Genomic DNA, 15424 nt, shown 5'->3' on the forward strand with positions numbered 1-15424 from the left:
CAAGACCCAGTTTTTTCCAATGGTGGAGAAGCCTGGTCAATCCAGATACACATGTGACTTTTGAAGGGATTCAGAGGGTACCGAGAAGTTTTCCTGTTGCCAAACGTGTATTTTTATTTCATGCCTCATCACTGTTTACTTTTTTTCTAAAAGAGTAAATTTTTAAAGAAAACTGAAAAATGTTTTCTAAAGGAATATTTAAGATTTTTATTTCCTATCCAAAGGACAGTGTGGAATGAACATCTCAAAGACAGTATCAGGGGTATCATGAGCCTCAGAGGGGAATACGTTTGTCTCAGAGTAGCTAATACTTTTTCCGGGTAGACATAAATGAATTAAAATTCATTTCGTTACATAGTGATAAATGTCACCAAACAAGCCAAGGCTAGAGTGTTCCCACCTCTGCATTTGGCGGTGGCTCCAGAGCTGCTAGGGTAGGCTAGAGGCTACTCTGCACCCACCCTAATGAAAGTCTAAAAAACCAGGCTCAAAAGGATCTGACTGAAAGAGAAGTAAGTACAACCATTTCCAACAGAAGTAAGCACAACCCAGCACAACCAGGTCCAACAATCTCTGAAGGAAGACACCAAATTCAGATGCTCAACAATGGAAAATTCACAAAAATCCTGGTTTCGCTGGTGGCTCAGTGGTGAAGAATCCACCTGGCAATACAGGAGACACAGTTTTGCACTCTGATCCGGGAAGATCTCACATGCCGTGGAGCTCCTAAGCCTGTGTGTGTCACAACTACTGAGCCTGTGCCCCAGAGCCCACAAGCAGCAACTGCTGAAGCCTACCTGCCAGGGTCGCCTGCACACCGCAGCTGGAGAAAAGCCTGCGCAGCAACAAAGACCCAGCGCGGCCAAAAATAAACAAGTAAATACAATTATTAAAAAAAAAAGTCCATCTTCCAGTTTAAAAACAAAAACAAAACACAACTACTAGACGTGCCAGGAAGCAGGAAAATGTAACTCACAACCGGGGAGAAAAATCAGTCAATAGAAATGAACCCCATAATGGTAGAGAAGATGGAATTAGCAAATAAAGACATTAAAATGGCTATTTGACCTATTATTGTATTTAAAGGGAAAGCTCAGCGTTCTCTCTTGTAATAACCACTGTGTGGCTTTTTTCATGTTGCCTGTCGGAATTGGAAGAACCCATGGGAAAGGGCTGGTACTCTGCCTACTGCTGTTGCCGGGAGCAACAAGCTCCTTTGTCTCTGATCCAGGATTCTCATGTCTTCCACTGGAACTCAAAACACTGCGTCAGGCTATAACACATTATTAGCTTACAAACTGGATAAAGTTTCAAGGTGTTTATAGTTCTTGACAGCATGAGAATATATACCTAATTCCAATTTCTAATTAAAAAATTAGCCCAATCAATTATAAGGTAATTGTGATCAGATGTGGAGGTAAATTTAAAGCTTTTTGTTGAAAAAAGTACCCGGATGAAAGATTTTGAAATATTGTTTTCAGAAATTTATTTACATGTCTTGGATGGAAGCAGTTGATACAGTTTACTTGGAGTTCCTGGGGGGAAAAAAAGGAGAATTTTTGAAAAGATGGGACTGCTAAGTGTACTGTGGAAATAATTAACAAAATTTCCTGCTTGCTACCAAAGTTGCTTTAGCCATATACAATATATAGAAGTAGTATAAATAACACATCTCATCAAAGGACCAAAATCTAAGTAATTCAACTGTGTAATGAATTGGATACAAATCTTACAAAAATAATGTTTGCCTTATTACTGTCCTCTGGCTAATGCCTGATAAACAAAAGAAATCTTAAACACATTTCTATGAATCCACCAAGATACACATACCTTTCAAACCAAGGGCTAGAGGCCTATTCCCAGGACTAGAGGTGTCTTCATAAATATCATAGATGTCAAAATGGAATTTATCTTTCCTTGAAACGTGACCCATTTTTGAGAGGTCAATATGGTGACTGCAGATTTTTTCACTTAGATTTGAATATTCTCTTTGAAGATTCCGCATCTCAAATTCCAAGGTGTCCCTTTCATTCTCTATACTTCTTACATAGTTTTCTAGGAGTATTTTGTCTTCCTCAAGTCTACTGATGCTATTTTCAAATTTTATACTTTCTTGACTATTTTTTTTTAGTTCTTCTTTTAGAAGCTGATTATCGGTCTTAATTTCCATTACCATTTTTGATAACAGTTCACATTCATTGCCCATTTCTGACAAACTATTCTTATAAATACTTGCTTCTGACTTTGCATTTTTTATCTCTTGCAGAAAATTCTCTTCTGCGGTAGACTGGTATGTTTGAATAGCCTCAATTTCTCTTGCCATCATCTCTCTCGCAGCAGTAGATTCTTGTAAGGTGGTTTCAAGATGAAGCTTTTCATTCTTAACTGTTTCTACTATTTGAAGAAGTGTCTCTTGTTCGATTTTTGCCAGTCTTTCTTTCTCTTTCAGCTGTGCTGTCTCTAGGCGGGTTTCTTTCAGTTCATTTTCCAGTGCACCTTTTTCCTTTAGAAGCTGATGTGTTTTTTTCTCTAACATTTCTTTTTCCTCTTGTATCAATAGAATATTTGTTTTCATTGATTCCATTTCTATGCTCAATCGTTTGTTTTCATTATTGACAATGGCCATATCACTTTGAGTTTTGTGTTCCTTGCTTTTCAGTTGATCTAATGCTTCTATTATTTGTTGATTCTCCAAAGAAAGTTGACTGTTTTTTTCCTCGAGGGTTTTGTTTTGTCCTTGGAGAACATTATAGTTGCTAACTATTTTTTTCAATTCTTTAAGACATTCTTTGCCATCTTCTTCTGTTTTAGTTAACTTGGACTGGAGAGTATTCTTTTCTTCAACCAATGTCTTAAGTTGCTTTTCATACATTTCAATTTTCTGTATCAGAGATTGTGTGGTAAAGACAAGAGGTTTAATTTTTGTTTTAAGGGTTAGGTTTTCATTCTCTAGTTTCATTACTTTTTTCTGTATTTGCATAGATTCTTTCAAATAATTCTGTAAGTACTGAATTTTTGCTACACATTGCTCAGTAACAGAATTGACTTTGGATGTTTTCTCATTTTCAAATATTATTGATCCTCGTTTTACTGTAAATGGTTGTTTTTCTTTGTCTTTCATTTCATATTTTGTTGGGTCAAAGAATGCCAGTGTATGTCTCGGGACTCTGGAATGGAGTTTTAAATCTCCAATATTCTTGTCAGTGATAGGAATTTCTTTATTGTTTTTCTCATTCCTTTTTCCCCTGTGTATTTCACTCCGAGATAATTTTTTACATTTCCTACAAAAATTCACATGGAATTTTGACACCGTTTCCCTAAGTGGGAGCAATTTGTTTACTAATGCCTCTAATTCCAAAATTCTCTTTGATTTTATATCTTCACTTAAGTTACTTTCAATATTTTCTTCCTTAATGAAATTGTTTTTTTCCTTGTGAACCGGGGGCAGGTCATAATTCGCATGCCTTGGAACAGCTTTTAAAGTCTGCAGTTCATTTGTAAGTGCCAGTTCCCTATTATGTGACTGTTGAAGCTCTTCCTTCATTTGTTTGATGGAATGGCAAATATCATCTAAATTTTCACAAAATCCATTCTTGACAAAAGGCATTGTCATTCTGGACTTATCCAGAATTAATGTCTCAGCTTGAGACATCCCATTTTGAGGTGCATTAGGTAGAAAATTATAAAAGTTATTATAATTCTTCAACCTGTCAGAATTTTCTGAAGCTGAATTATCTGTTGAAGTTCTCAGAGTTAATATGTCCTTGAAATGTATCTGGCATGGAACATCTATACTTTGAGGAAGACTGTCAATACTGTCACTACTGAATTTTTCTTCTGCTGAATGAAGAGTCCTGGAATCCTCAAAATGATGAATTTTCTCCGTAGAAAGGGTTTCTTCTTGATTCTCTACAGGCTAGTAAAAATAAAAATCACATCACACTGTAAATGTACTATCATTTGCTACATGACCAACAAATTAAGACAATATTTGGGGAGGATATATTTTTACAACCAGAATGAACATTTTATCCATTTCTTCAGCAGAGAAGCCTAACAAGTATGATTCATTTTCTGCAGGAAAATCTACCTTTATTTTGAGGTCTGTAACTCTGGTCTTCACCGGTTGCTTAGAAATTATACTTATTTTCTCAAGTAGTGAGATAGCAGGGTCAACCCCTCAATTTCAGAAATAGAAATCTAGCATTTCTCAAGAGACCATCATACATTGATGGGGAAGAGAGCAGCCATAGTTCAAAGGGAAGTTTAAAGAAAATGAAAATTTTCATTCCTTCTGTATGTCAACCTTAGCTTGTCTTCCTAGTTTCAAGTGAATCTAGGGCTGTGACTGTTCTGGAAATGTGAGTTCTAATAAGTGGAGACACAGTGACTCTGGTTTGGAGCTGTTCTAGAGAATTCACTCTAGGTCTAAGTCAATCCTAAAAGTAGGAGAACTCATAAGTGGACAGAAAGGCCATAAAAGCTGCCTTGCATTTCCATTTACTTGGGACTCTTTAGAAATCTGGACAAAGTCAAATGCCCCTCATTTGCTCTTCTAAGAGAAACAAGAAAACTGTAGAAGTATGGAGGAGGTAAACATACATCTTTCAGGGTTTTCAGGACAGGAGTTTCCTTATTTTCACTTCTGACAATCCAATCATCCTGTGAAGAAGGGGAGAACGTAAAGATGAAGATCAAAGGTTGTAACATTTCTGAAGTACCGAAATGTAGAAATGATTTTATATTGAAGAACATACCAAAGCCGTTTCACTGTGTGTGCTGAATACTAGATTTTTTTCTGGGTTAAATTGTGGGTTTTCTACTTCAATAATACTTTTGTTCAATATTTCACTGATTTCAGACTGTACCTTTAAAAGACAAGAATATCAGACCTTATAAACTTACGAATGCACAAGAATAATAGATATTATAATTAAAAGATATCTTTAAATTTCCTATACATAAAAATTATTGGCCATCATATAAAATATAAATAAGTTAAACTTATTATAATCTCTATCACTGAAGGAATCTTTAAGAAAAGTATGCCTTTACTATGTGATTATAAAATCAGAAAGACTTAACTGAGGAAAGTAAAATCTTCTGAATTAAAATAACTTTAGATGTTTGCTTTTTATGTTGTTGAATAAATCAGAGATCCTTGATCTCTGTCATCAGAGTGGAATCTGTTGTGTCAGCCTCAGGAGGATTTTATCTTCTCTTCCCGTTTCCCTGCACTTGCTTCTAGTACAGGAATATCAGGATGAAGTTTATAGAGGGTTTACAACCCTCTAGTTGTAAGTTTTGTGTTTTGTATCCCCAGTATCCACACCCTGTCCTCTTAACACTACCCCTTGTTTCTTCTGGATAAAGTTCCTGTGCCTTTGGCAATGGTAGAGAGCCCACCTCCAGCTCCAAGGGGTGAGCATGTGACCAGTTAGAGCGTTGCCTCCCTCTGAACAGGGACTGCTTTCAAGAATACATGTGGGGCCATCAGAATCAGGACAAAGTGCTAAGAGAGAAAAGCACAGTCTCTTCTCTAACTAGAGTCTGGAAAGATAAAGGCCAGAACTTTTAGCAACCCTTTTGCTACCACCTAGAGTCTGAGAATCCGATACTGTCAAAAGCAGAACCATGATAAGGAGGGAGGCTGGTTCTCAAATGATATAGTCCTGGTCATATGGATAAAGATGTCTCCAAGTGCACTATGCGGAGAAGAAGGCAATGGCACCCCACTCCAGTACTCTTGCCTGGAAAATCCCATGGACAGAGGAGCCTGGTAGGCTGCGGTCCATGGGGTCGCAAAGAGTTGGACACAACTGAGCGACTTCACTTTCACTTTTCACTTTCATGCATTGGAGAAGGAAATGGCAACCCACTCCAGTGTTCTTGCCTGGAGAATCCCAGGGACGGGGGAGCCTGGTGGGCTGCCGTCTATGGGGTCACCCAGAGTCAGACACGACTGAAGTGACTTAGCAGCAGCAGCAGCAAGTGCACTATCCCTGGGGTTTTCATTACCAGAGCTAACAAAGTGCACTTTCCCCTTACTTTGAGTTAGATTTTGTATCAATTATGACGAGAGTCCCTATCTGTAGACTGTATATAGGTAGCAGTTTAAACATACTTTTTTTTTTAAAAAAAATACAGGTATAATAGAATGTAGTTTCCTCCAAATTTGGGGTCTAGAATAGATTGCAGCTCTATTTTATCACATTTAGTTTCAAGTAATCAAGTGGTTAGGGGTCATCAGCTTAGATATGTATGATGGTGTCCTCAGTTTGGATATTTTCTATGTAAATTAAAAGAAACATACCATGCTAACATTTTGCAGAGTCTGTATTCGGAGAGCCTGAAACGATTCCAGTTGTTGCTGAAGGGCCTATAACAAAGTTATACAGGGATGCAATTGAACATCTGTAGGTGAACATACACTTTGTTATGGGATTCCCTAGTGGCCCAGATGGTAAAGAATCTGCCTGCAATGCAGGAGACCTGGGTCAGGAAGATCCCCTGGAGAAGGGCATGACAACCCACTCTGGTATTCTTGCCTGGAGAATCCCATGGATAGAAGAGCCTGTCAGGCTACGGTCCATGGGGTCGCACAGAGTTGGACATGACTGAAACGACTTAGCACACATGAATGCACACTTTGTTAGAATTTAAAAAAGATATCCCTCAAAGTTGCCTATTACGGGGATCATATGGAGAGTCAGGTGGCTGGGTTACATTCTTAATCATTCTTGCTCACTCTCAAGTTTTCTGAGAAAGAAAAGACTTTACATAGGTTTTCTGAGAAAATGAAATATACTCACTTTCAATGCTGATTGTGGCTGGATTTGATTTTCTGATTCTGATACACAGCCGTGTTCTAAAAAGTAAAATTGAAAAATGATGTGATTTAATTCTTGTTATTTTTAAACAATGTTAATGGAAAGCAATCTTTTAGCTTTTTGGATGGTGAGGCAAAGAGATAATGAGACGACTGATACTCACATTAGGAAACACCCAGTGCTACCTGTATAACGAATTAAGAAATAATTTTCATCTGACTTAAAATACTCCACCTACTTGAGGTTGTAACAGTGGTTTTACTTTTATAATAAATCATTAACTTGCAACACCAAACTTAGACTACTCTGAAACTTAGATACCTTTGTTTGTTTCAGGGATATAAACTGTATATTTTTTGGTATAAAAATGAACAGTTCTCATATGATGGGAGACCCTTGGCAAAGTACTATGTAGGTCTCAGTGTCTATGAAACAGCCATGTGATGTTTTTCTTCCTTAATCTGGAAAACAGTTTGGATTAATAGAACATAGATCTTATCATGTTCTTAAGCAAAGTGCTATAAAGATCCATGTGTTCCTCCCTAAAAAGCAGATCTTAGATCTGCCGGAGACACTATATAATGTTTTCAAATTTCATGACATATGCAAAAATTTTATTTAAAAAATTTTAGAAACATGTCCTGAATGAAATGAAAGTTACATTAGAATGTTCCCCCTAGGCTGGCAATTTCTGTTGTTTAAGAGAAGGTTTCTAAAGAGTTCAGCATAGCTCCTTTGGAATGGAAGTCTGCCAGATGTTATAGAAACTGGTTGCAAAGCCTCTTCCCTCCCATCCTGTCCCAATCTGGCCCTTATCACTGAGAGAGCAGCTTTGGTTCACAACCTGGAGTCATTTGGCCAACTGAAGAATCCCACCTTCATCACAGGGCAGGGATGGACAATGAGTCCATCTGGTTACTGCTCAGCTTTGTATCTTACTGGGAATAAAATGGTAGTCAGAAATGTTCATCTCAGAGAGGAAAAAAGGCACTCAAGTTAAGGTCTGGACCAGTCCTGTAAGGCATCCCAAAGTTTTTCAAACTCTAAAATAACCACTACAATATTGTAAAGTAATTAGCCTCCAATTAAAATAAATAAATAAAATTTTAAAATAAATAAATAACCTCTTCTGATGAACTCAAATATTAATAGATCAAAATACAAATGAAAAAAGAATATATCACCTGCTGCTGCTAAGTCGCTTCAGTCATGTCCGACTCTGTATGACCCCATAGACGGCAGCCCACTAGGCTCCTCTGTCCCTGGGATTCTCCAGGCAAGAATACTGGAGTGGGTTGCCATTTCCTTCTCCAATGCATGAAAGTGAAAAGTGAAAGTGAAGTCACTCAGTCGTGCCCGACTCTTAGGGACCCCATGGACGGCAGCCTACCAGGCTCCTCTGTCCATGGGATTTTCCAGGCAAGAGTACTGGAGTGGGTTGCCATTGCCTTCTCCGAATATATCACCTAGAATCTCACCATCCAGAATAAAAGGAAGGAAAGCTATGACATACCTAAACAGCATATTAAAAGCAGAGGCATCACTTTGCTGACAAAGGTCCGTATAGTCAAACCTATGTATGGTTTTCCCAGTACTCATGTACGAGTGAAAGAGTTGGACCATAAAGAGGACTGAGCACTGAAAAACTGATGCTTTCAAATGGTGGTGCTGGAGAAGACTTTTGAGAGTCCCTTGGACAGCAAGGAGCTCAAACCAGTCCATCCTAAAGGAAATCAACCCTGAATATTCATTGGAAGGACCGATGCTAAAGCTGAAGCTCCAATACTTTGGCCATGTGATGCAAAGAGCTGACTCATTGGAAAAGACCCTGATGCTGGGAAAGAATGATGGCAGGAAGAGAAGGGGGTGACAGAGGATGAGATGGTCAGATAGCATCACTGACTCAATGGACATGAGTTTGAGCAAACTCCAGGAGGCAGTGAAGGACAGGGAAGCCTGGTGTTCTGCAGTCCATGGGGTCACAAAGAGTCAGACACGACTTAGCGACTGATCAACAACAACAACAACAACAACAAAACTTTAGGTACCTACCCGTGAGTCAGCTGTCTAGATACATATGTGGAAGAAAACAAATGATTTTCAATCAATGAGATCATATTATGCATTCTACTTTTAAATAATAATATTAGACTTTATTTGATAAAATAAAACTGCAGATAGTCAAATTTATTGCTAGTATTCAGATTTTTACTCACTGCATGAGAGATTATTTCTTATGAGAGCCCTCTCATAAAATATTGGAAATGGGTCATGAAATAGATTAAGAGATTGGAAATTTTATGTTTTAAGTGGGGCTTCCCTGATGGCTCAGCAGGTAAAGAAGCCGCCTGCAAATAACATATGTGAATATTCAGTGTGATTCACTCCATCCGTGCCAAAAAAAGGGGTAAATGATGAGAAAATTGGCCTCGTCCTTCCTCCCCAGTTGTCATGATGTTTGATAGTGATATTTTCATGTTTCATGATGTTCACACTTTGTTCTGTAACTATAATTCTCACAAAACTATTTAAACCCGAAGATATTATTGCTGTAAATATTCCCAGGCTTTAGCTTTATTCTTAATGAATTTCCTATTCACAATTTTATCTCTTCCTGCACCCGCAGCAACAGTCTCCCTTTTCTGCACAGATTTCCTTTGTCTTGTTAGGACTTGCAAGCTTACGGCTGAATATAAGGACTCCTTTTGCTAAGATGGAGTAAGAAATGTGGGGCAAAAAGAAATCCAAAGACTTGGTTAAGAGATAAAGTGAATGAAGATCTTAAGGAAAGAGCATGGGCTTTCTAGACGGCTTCTACATGGACCTCCCTCCCTCCATCTCATTCTCCTGTGGAAGGTGGAGGTTTGTGGCACTGGATATATATATAGGCAGCATTTTCTGGCTTTACTGTGGCAGTGGATAAGGTGCCTGGGTGGGGACAGGCATTTGGGGGAAGAAATATGAAGGTCCAAGAAATTTTTTAACTTGAGAGAGTCTAATCTACTTGCTTGCTATGGAAACCATGTAGTGGAAATGGAGAAGAAGAATAATTCTGGAGAATGAGGCCAAAGTTAAGAACTACAGAATTCCAGGAGAGATATGATCTGGAGGAAATGGCCTGTGATGGAGCAGGGACAGTCCTTCCATGGAAGTGGGGGCGGCAGAGAATGTGGGACACAGCCAGGTAGCTTGGCAGAATTTAAGGTTGAGGGTCAGGGTGTTTGGGTCTGACTGCTTCTAATTTTTTCATACAGTATGAGATCATGTTGCCCATTGAGAGGCAGTGGTGAGAGGTGCTGGAGATTTCATGAAACAAGAAAAGTGAAATAGTTATCTTGGAGGGGGCTTGATAAAGTGTTTTCTGGGGAAATAAAGTAACTTTTCCAAATGGCATTGAGATCCACAGTATGACTCAGAAGTGAGTGTTTTTCTCCAGCAAAGTTCCGATGATTCAGTGAAGATACAGGCTAGGCAGACAGAGTCATTTATTTTAAAAAGCTATCAAAAGAACTTTTTATTTTTCTTATGAGTTTCAGAGACACTGGCTGCTCCTTACTCCCAACGGGAAGATGATTTTAAAATTCATCAATACTTAAAGAACCACATAGGATTTTGTGATTCTAGAATTGGAGAGAAGTTATGAATGAAGCACAGGAGAGGGAACAGAATCACACATCACAGTTTATTAAGTCCTTGCTAAACGTACAATATTGGGAAATATTTAGACTAAGTAGAGGATGTGGTGCCAGTCCTGAAGAGGCCTAATCTCTATTCAGATTGAAAGAAATATTATTCAGATTAGATTCAACTTAAATTCTCTAGCTGTTTCATATTTAAATGTCGGAATTTAAAAACAAGATGGTTTGCAACAGGATGCCTTTTGAGGTAATTTAGGTAAAGATATGGGGAATTTATTCTAAAGTCTAAAGGAGCTTATGTCATAGTAGACATATTTTTGTTGTTTAGTCGCTAAGTTATGTCTGACCCCTTGGACTATAGCCCACCAGATCTGCCCATAGGACTTCACAGGCAAGAAACTGCAGTGGGTTGCCGTTTCCTTCTCCAGCGCATCTTTCCCACCAAGGAATCAAACCCAAGTCTCCTGCATTGGCAGGTGGATTCTTTACCACTGAGCCACCAGGGCAGCCCATTCAATGTATAGAGAAAGTTTTAAGGACATAGCTGTAGCTAACAGAGCAGGGAGAACAATTGAATTTTTAAAATGCGATGTGGTAATAATTCTATATATGATGTTAGATACTCTGTAATTGAAGCTTTTTAATTCTCAGGTTCAAACACTGATTTTTGGTGTGGCAATTCCCGTTCACTCCTAGAAGGAATTGTTTTCTGAAGCCTTGTGAGCTGCTCCATCCAAACCTTCATTCATTCATGCAACAACTGTTTTTGAACACCTTGTGTCTATCAAGTACTGTCCAAGGTGCTGGCGATCTTACAGTTGAACAAAACACGCAACATCTCTGCCCATGTGAAGTTCTCCTTCTAGTGAGGGGCACAGAGGATAGAGTGTGTAGGACGGGAGTAACTGCTTTGGGGGAAATGTAGGGCACCGGGGAGGGTATGTCCCTGAACAAGGCACTGTCCCGGGAGCTCTGCAGCCAGGCTGCCTGGGCTGGAAGCCTGACTTCGCCAGATGCTTGCTGTGAGGGATACTGTCTAGTTTCTAGGCAAAGCCTTACACAGTGCATGGCATACAGTAAGTACTCAAGAAAACGTTACTAATATTACTGCAGCAGCAAGGATGTTATCAATATGATGATGGTTTGATAAATTTAAAATTTCTAATTGAGATGGAGAGCAGGGATGATTGCTCCAGTTCGCCACTGCTTCCTGGTTTGCTCAGATCAAGCCCTCTCATCGTACATGGAACTGCAAAGCCCAGTTTCCTCTCTGAACCCTCCTGCCATCCTCCCCCTCCTCGCTCATTCTGCCCCCGTCACTAGCTATTCCTCAAACATACCAGGCCTCCTCCCACCTCAGGGCCCCTGAAGCTGCTCTCCTCTCCGGAATGTTCTTTCCCCAGAAATCTGCACTGACAACTCCTTGAGCTCCTTCAGGCCTTTGCCCAGATGTCATCTGCTAATGAAGTCTCCTCCCATCCTGTTTGAAATAAAACTGCTCACTCCCCACCCACCTCTGACATTCCATATACTCCACCACTTCATATATTAACTACTTAAAATCAGAGACCTGAGAACTATTGCAGAGCATTGTAATTCGGTGTTATTTATGCAAATCACATTAATGTTCTGTTGGTCAGTACCCAAAGAACAGATCTCGTGGTGATGATGAAATGTAGCTAAGAGAACAGAAAGAGGGTGGGGCACAGGGTCACATGTCCGAGTTTCATCTTTAGCTGTAGGCAGAAGATCCCTGCCATCCTTCATCATGCCTGACTTGGAATATCTCTCACTGATTGAGCCCCTGCCCTTATACCCACCATCTAGCGAGAAAGACCGGCTCTCTCAGCCAAGCCTATGTGCTACTTTGCATATAACGTCATTTTCTGTGAATGCTGGCATTTTCCTCCAGAGCCTTACATCTCGCTCACGTTGGAGAACACAGTCTTGCCAAATTCAAGTCTCAGTCTCTTCTGACCTTAAACGCGCTCCCTGCGGTATGGAACTGTCTAAACCATCTGTGAGGACTTCTCCCTGGGTCAGGACTTCGGGAACCACCCCCACCCACCCACACATTGCACAGGGGTGCCTGCCTGGCCTCCCCCCAGAAGATGGGCGGTGCTCAGAAGAGCGGAGAAGGGGCAGGTCAGCCCACTGTCCTCGTGGGGGCCACTGAGGTATGGCTTATCCTGGTGGTCACGGGCATCCCACTGTCTTTGTCTGCAGGGGTGTGGCTGTGCCAGCCCTGTTTTCAGAGCCCTTAACAAAGCCTTTGTGAAGGTCCCTGGTTTCTGAAGGTGGACAAACCTGTCCTGACCTCAGATTTCTGGTTACTTCTCCCAGCCCCTCTGCGTGGAGATGGCCCACGTGTCCTGTGTGGCTTAGGGACAACTGTAGATCTGAACGTGGCCCATTAGTTTAGAGACGGCCTCCCGCCCCCAGCACTCTGCACCTCTCCTGACATCTCTCATGAACACCAGGCCCCTCTGAGAGCCCTGGAGCCTCCTGCAGCCTCTCTGGAGGAAGCCAGACTCCAACTTCAGTGTGCTTAGATGCCCCCCCACCCCCGCACATCTTATTCATGGTTTATATGGAGCTTGAAAACTGCGGCTCTTTAATTATTTCAAACACCCTCCCTATACACCCTTCCAGTAGTCCACAGATATTTACTATAAAAGCAGTTCTTTTGGAAAGAATTGCTATCTTTTTAGTGATTGTCCAGAAAAATCAGCAATTTCTTATTTGATATTCAGAGAAGCAGTATAGTGTAGCAGGTATGTTAAGGCCTGGACATTTGCAGCTACCCTGCTGAATGCTGGCTCTATCACTTGCTGTGTGACCTTGAGGAGTTAGTTAGCCTCTCTGTTCTTCAGTTTCCTCACTTGTAATATGAGAACAGTCGTACCTACTTCATAAGGTTGTTGTGAAGATTAAGTTGATCCATTTAAGTGCTCAGGACCACACGTGGCCCAAAGGAAATGTTCTGTGTTAGTTACTGTTAGTACCAGCCGAACAGTTACCGGAAGTACACCAGCTGGGCCAGGGGATTTAGGCGGCGTACTGGTTGCTACGTCATTTATTGTAGTTTTGCTACAGTAAAAAGGCAGAAGCATCACTGTGGGCCGAGCTTGGCCGGTTTTTTTGTTTGTTTGTTTGTTTTTTACCTGTTTCACTGCTACCATTTTCCTTTACTCCCTCAGAAGAATTTAGGATCTTGGATGCTGAAAGGAGGACGCAGTCAACCTCATCCTCTTCCTCAGGACGCTTTTCTGTAATAAAACAGCACTGGGCTTCAGCCTTTTGGCTTTGCCGGGAAGAGGGAAACGAGGCCTGGGGAGGAGGGTGACGAGGCCTGGGGATGCGGGGCGCGGGCGCGCTGAGCGGCCACCGGAGGGCGCGCTGGGCCGGAGGCTGGGCGGGCGCCGGGATGCCTTCCTCCTGGCCGGCGGAGGTGCGCGGCTGGTCCTGCAGATCCGCACCCCAGACCCGACTCGCTCTGGGAGTAAAGGGGCCGGGGTCGGAGAGGCGGCGCTCTCCAGTACCCGTCCACCTCCCAGGGCGCCCCCTCAAAGGCCAGTCCCACCCCAGCCTGGCTCTTACCCGGGCTCATTTCTGCTACTCAAGGCCTCTTCCCAACTGCCTTCCCTCCTCCCAGGCATTCTGCTCGGTTGCTGCTAGCCCCAGGCATCTCGTTGCTTGGCAACGGGGTGGCGGGGACCGCGCGAGGGGCAGTAGGGGCGCGCGCAGCGGTGGAGGTGGGAAGGAGAAAGATGCGCGCTGGGGTCTGGGGTCCCGGGTCCCAAACGCCCGCCCCGCCCGAGCGGCATCTGCAACGGTCGCGTGTTGGGAAGGTCCCACTTTCGCTGCTGCTGCTAAGTCGCTTCAGTCGTGTCCGACTCTGCGACCCCATAGACGGCAGCCCACCTGGCTCTTCTGTTCCTGGGATTCTCCAGGCGAGAATACTGGAGTGGGTTGCCATATCCTTCTCCACTGCAATGCATGCATGCTAAGTCGCTTCAGTCGTGTCCGACTCTGTGCGACCCCATGGACAGCAGTCCACCAGGCTCCTCTGTCCAGGGGATACTCGAGGCAAGAATACTGGAGTGGTTTGCCATTTCCTTCTCCACCAACCTTCGCTGTGCCCCCCAAATCCAGTGACAAACTCATTAGGGCGCCCCCCTCCCTGCCCCCCGCGTCTCCCCGGCTCATCCAGAAATTGATCAGACTCTGTCTTAACGCAGCACCTGTTGAGCCGAAGTTGTGTGGACAGAGCGAGGTGTTTGGAGAGACACAGACACCTAGGAACTCCCCTCCTGCTCTGATCTCTCTGATTGCCATTTCATTGTTTCATTCTCTTCGGTTCCTCTTGTTTCAACCCATCTGTCAGGTCAGTTTCAGCGACTTGAGATTCAAGCTATCCTAGACAGGGACATCTATTTGCTGCGGTTAAAAGAAGACCCCTATTTCCAGTAATGAACTTACAATAGCAGTGTATTGAAACGTCCACATTAGAGCTGTCGCAGAGGCGCCAGTCTTCATTTGTAGAGCATGCTGCTTTCCTGTGCAGCTGGGTAAACCACTTGTAAAAGACGGATGTTGCCTTGGAAGCAGGGGCTTGTTCAAGTAAAGACGGGTTGACCCTGGCCACAGTCAACCCCCTTGCCCATCAGAAAATGGAGCAGTTTAAATGAAACTATTAAATGAGTATATGTTATTATTTTGTGATAACAGCCATTATAGATGGAATATAAAACAATTGAAAGTTCAGATTTTAAGTCACAGTAAGGAATTTCAAGTCATGATGGAATAATTTATTATGTAATAATTATGTGCCTCGATTTCATGGAAATGAAGTTCTTTATCATAGTTTCATTGTTTACTAGCTGTAAATTTCTTGTTTCCTAGCCTATAGAAATGGCCTCTGGAAGATTTGGCCATCTTTTTGTGGTGTTGTAG

At 41.9% G+C, this 15424-nt stretch overlaps 1 protein-coding gene across 1 annotated transcript; it reads right to left on the bottom strand.

The window, feature by feature from the left end:
* Positions 1-1804: 1804 nt before the first annotated feature.
* CCDC110 (coiled-coil domain containing 110) lies at positions 1805-14078 on the bottom strand. Its single transcript, XM_052661258.1, has 6 exons — positions 14069-14078; positions 13633-13737; positions 6813-6868; positions 6314-6379; positions 4758-4868; positions 1805-3916 (listed from the first exon to the last, which is right to left on the bottom strand). The coding sequence occupies exons 1-6, from the start codon at positions 14076-14078 to the stop codon at positions 1805-1807; spliced, it is 2460 nt and encodes an 819-aa protein (XP_052517218.1).
* Between the last annotated feature and the right edge of the window lie 1346 nt (positions 14079-15424).

The sequence above is a fragment of the Budorcas taxicolor genome, chromosome 24 (assembly GCF_023091745.1).
Source record: "Budorcas taxicolor isolate Tak-1 chromosome 24, Takin1.1, whole genome shotgun sequence".
NCBI classification, from domain to species: domain Eukaryota; kingdom Metazoa; phylum Chordata; class Mammalia; order Artiodactyla; family Bovidae; genus Budorcas; species Budorcas taxicolor.

Bases quoted from the DNA above. Each gene is read 5' to 3' on its own strand.
- CCDC110 (XM_052661258.1), bottom strand. The intron at 6,869-13,632 runs GTAAAAAACAAA...TTTACTTTTTAG, and splicing joins AAATGGTAGCAGTGAAACAG to AACACGGCTGTGTATCAGAA. The intron at 3,917-4,757 runs GTATGTTCTTCA...TATTTTTACTAG, and splicing joins CACACAGTGAAACGGCTTTG to CCTGTAGAGAATCAAGAAGA.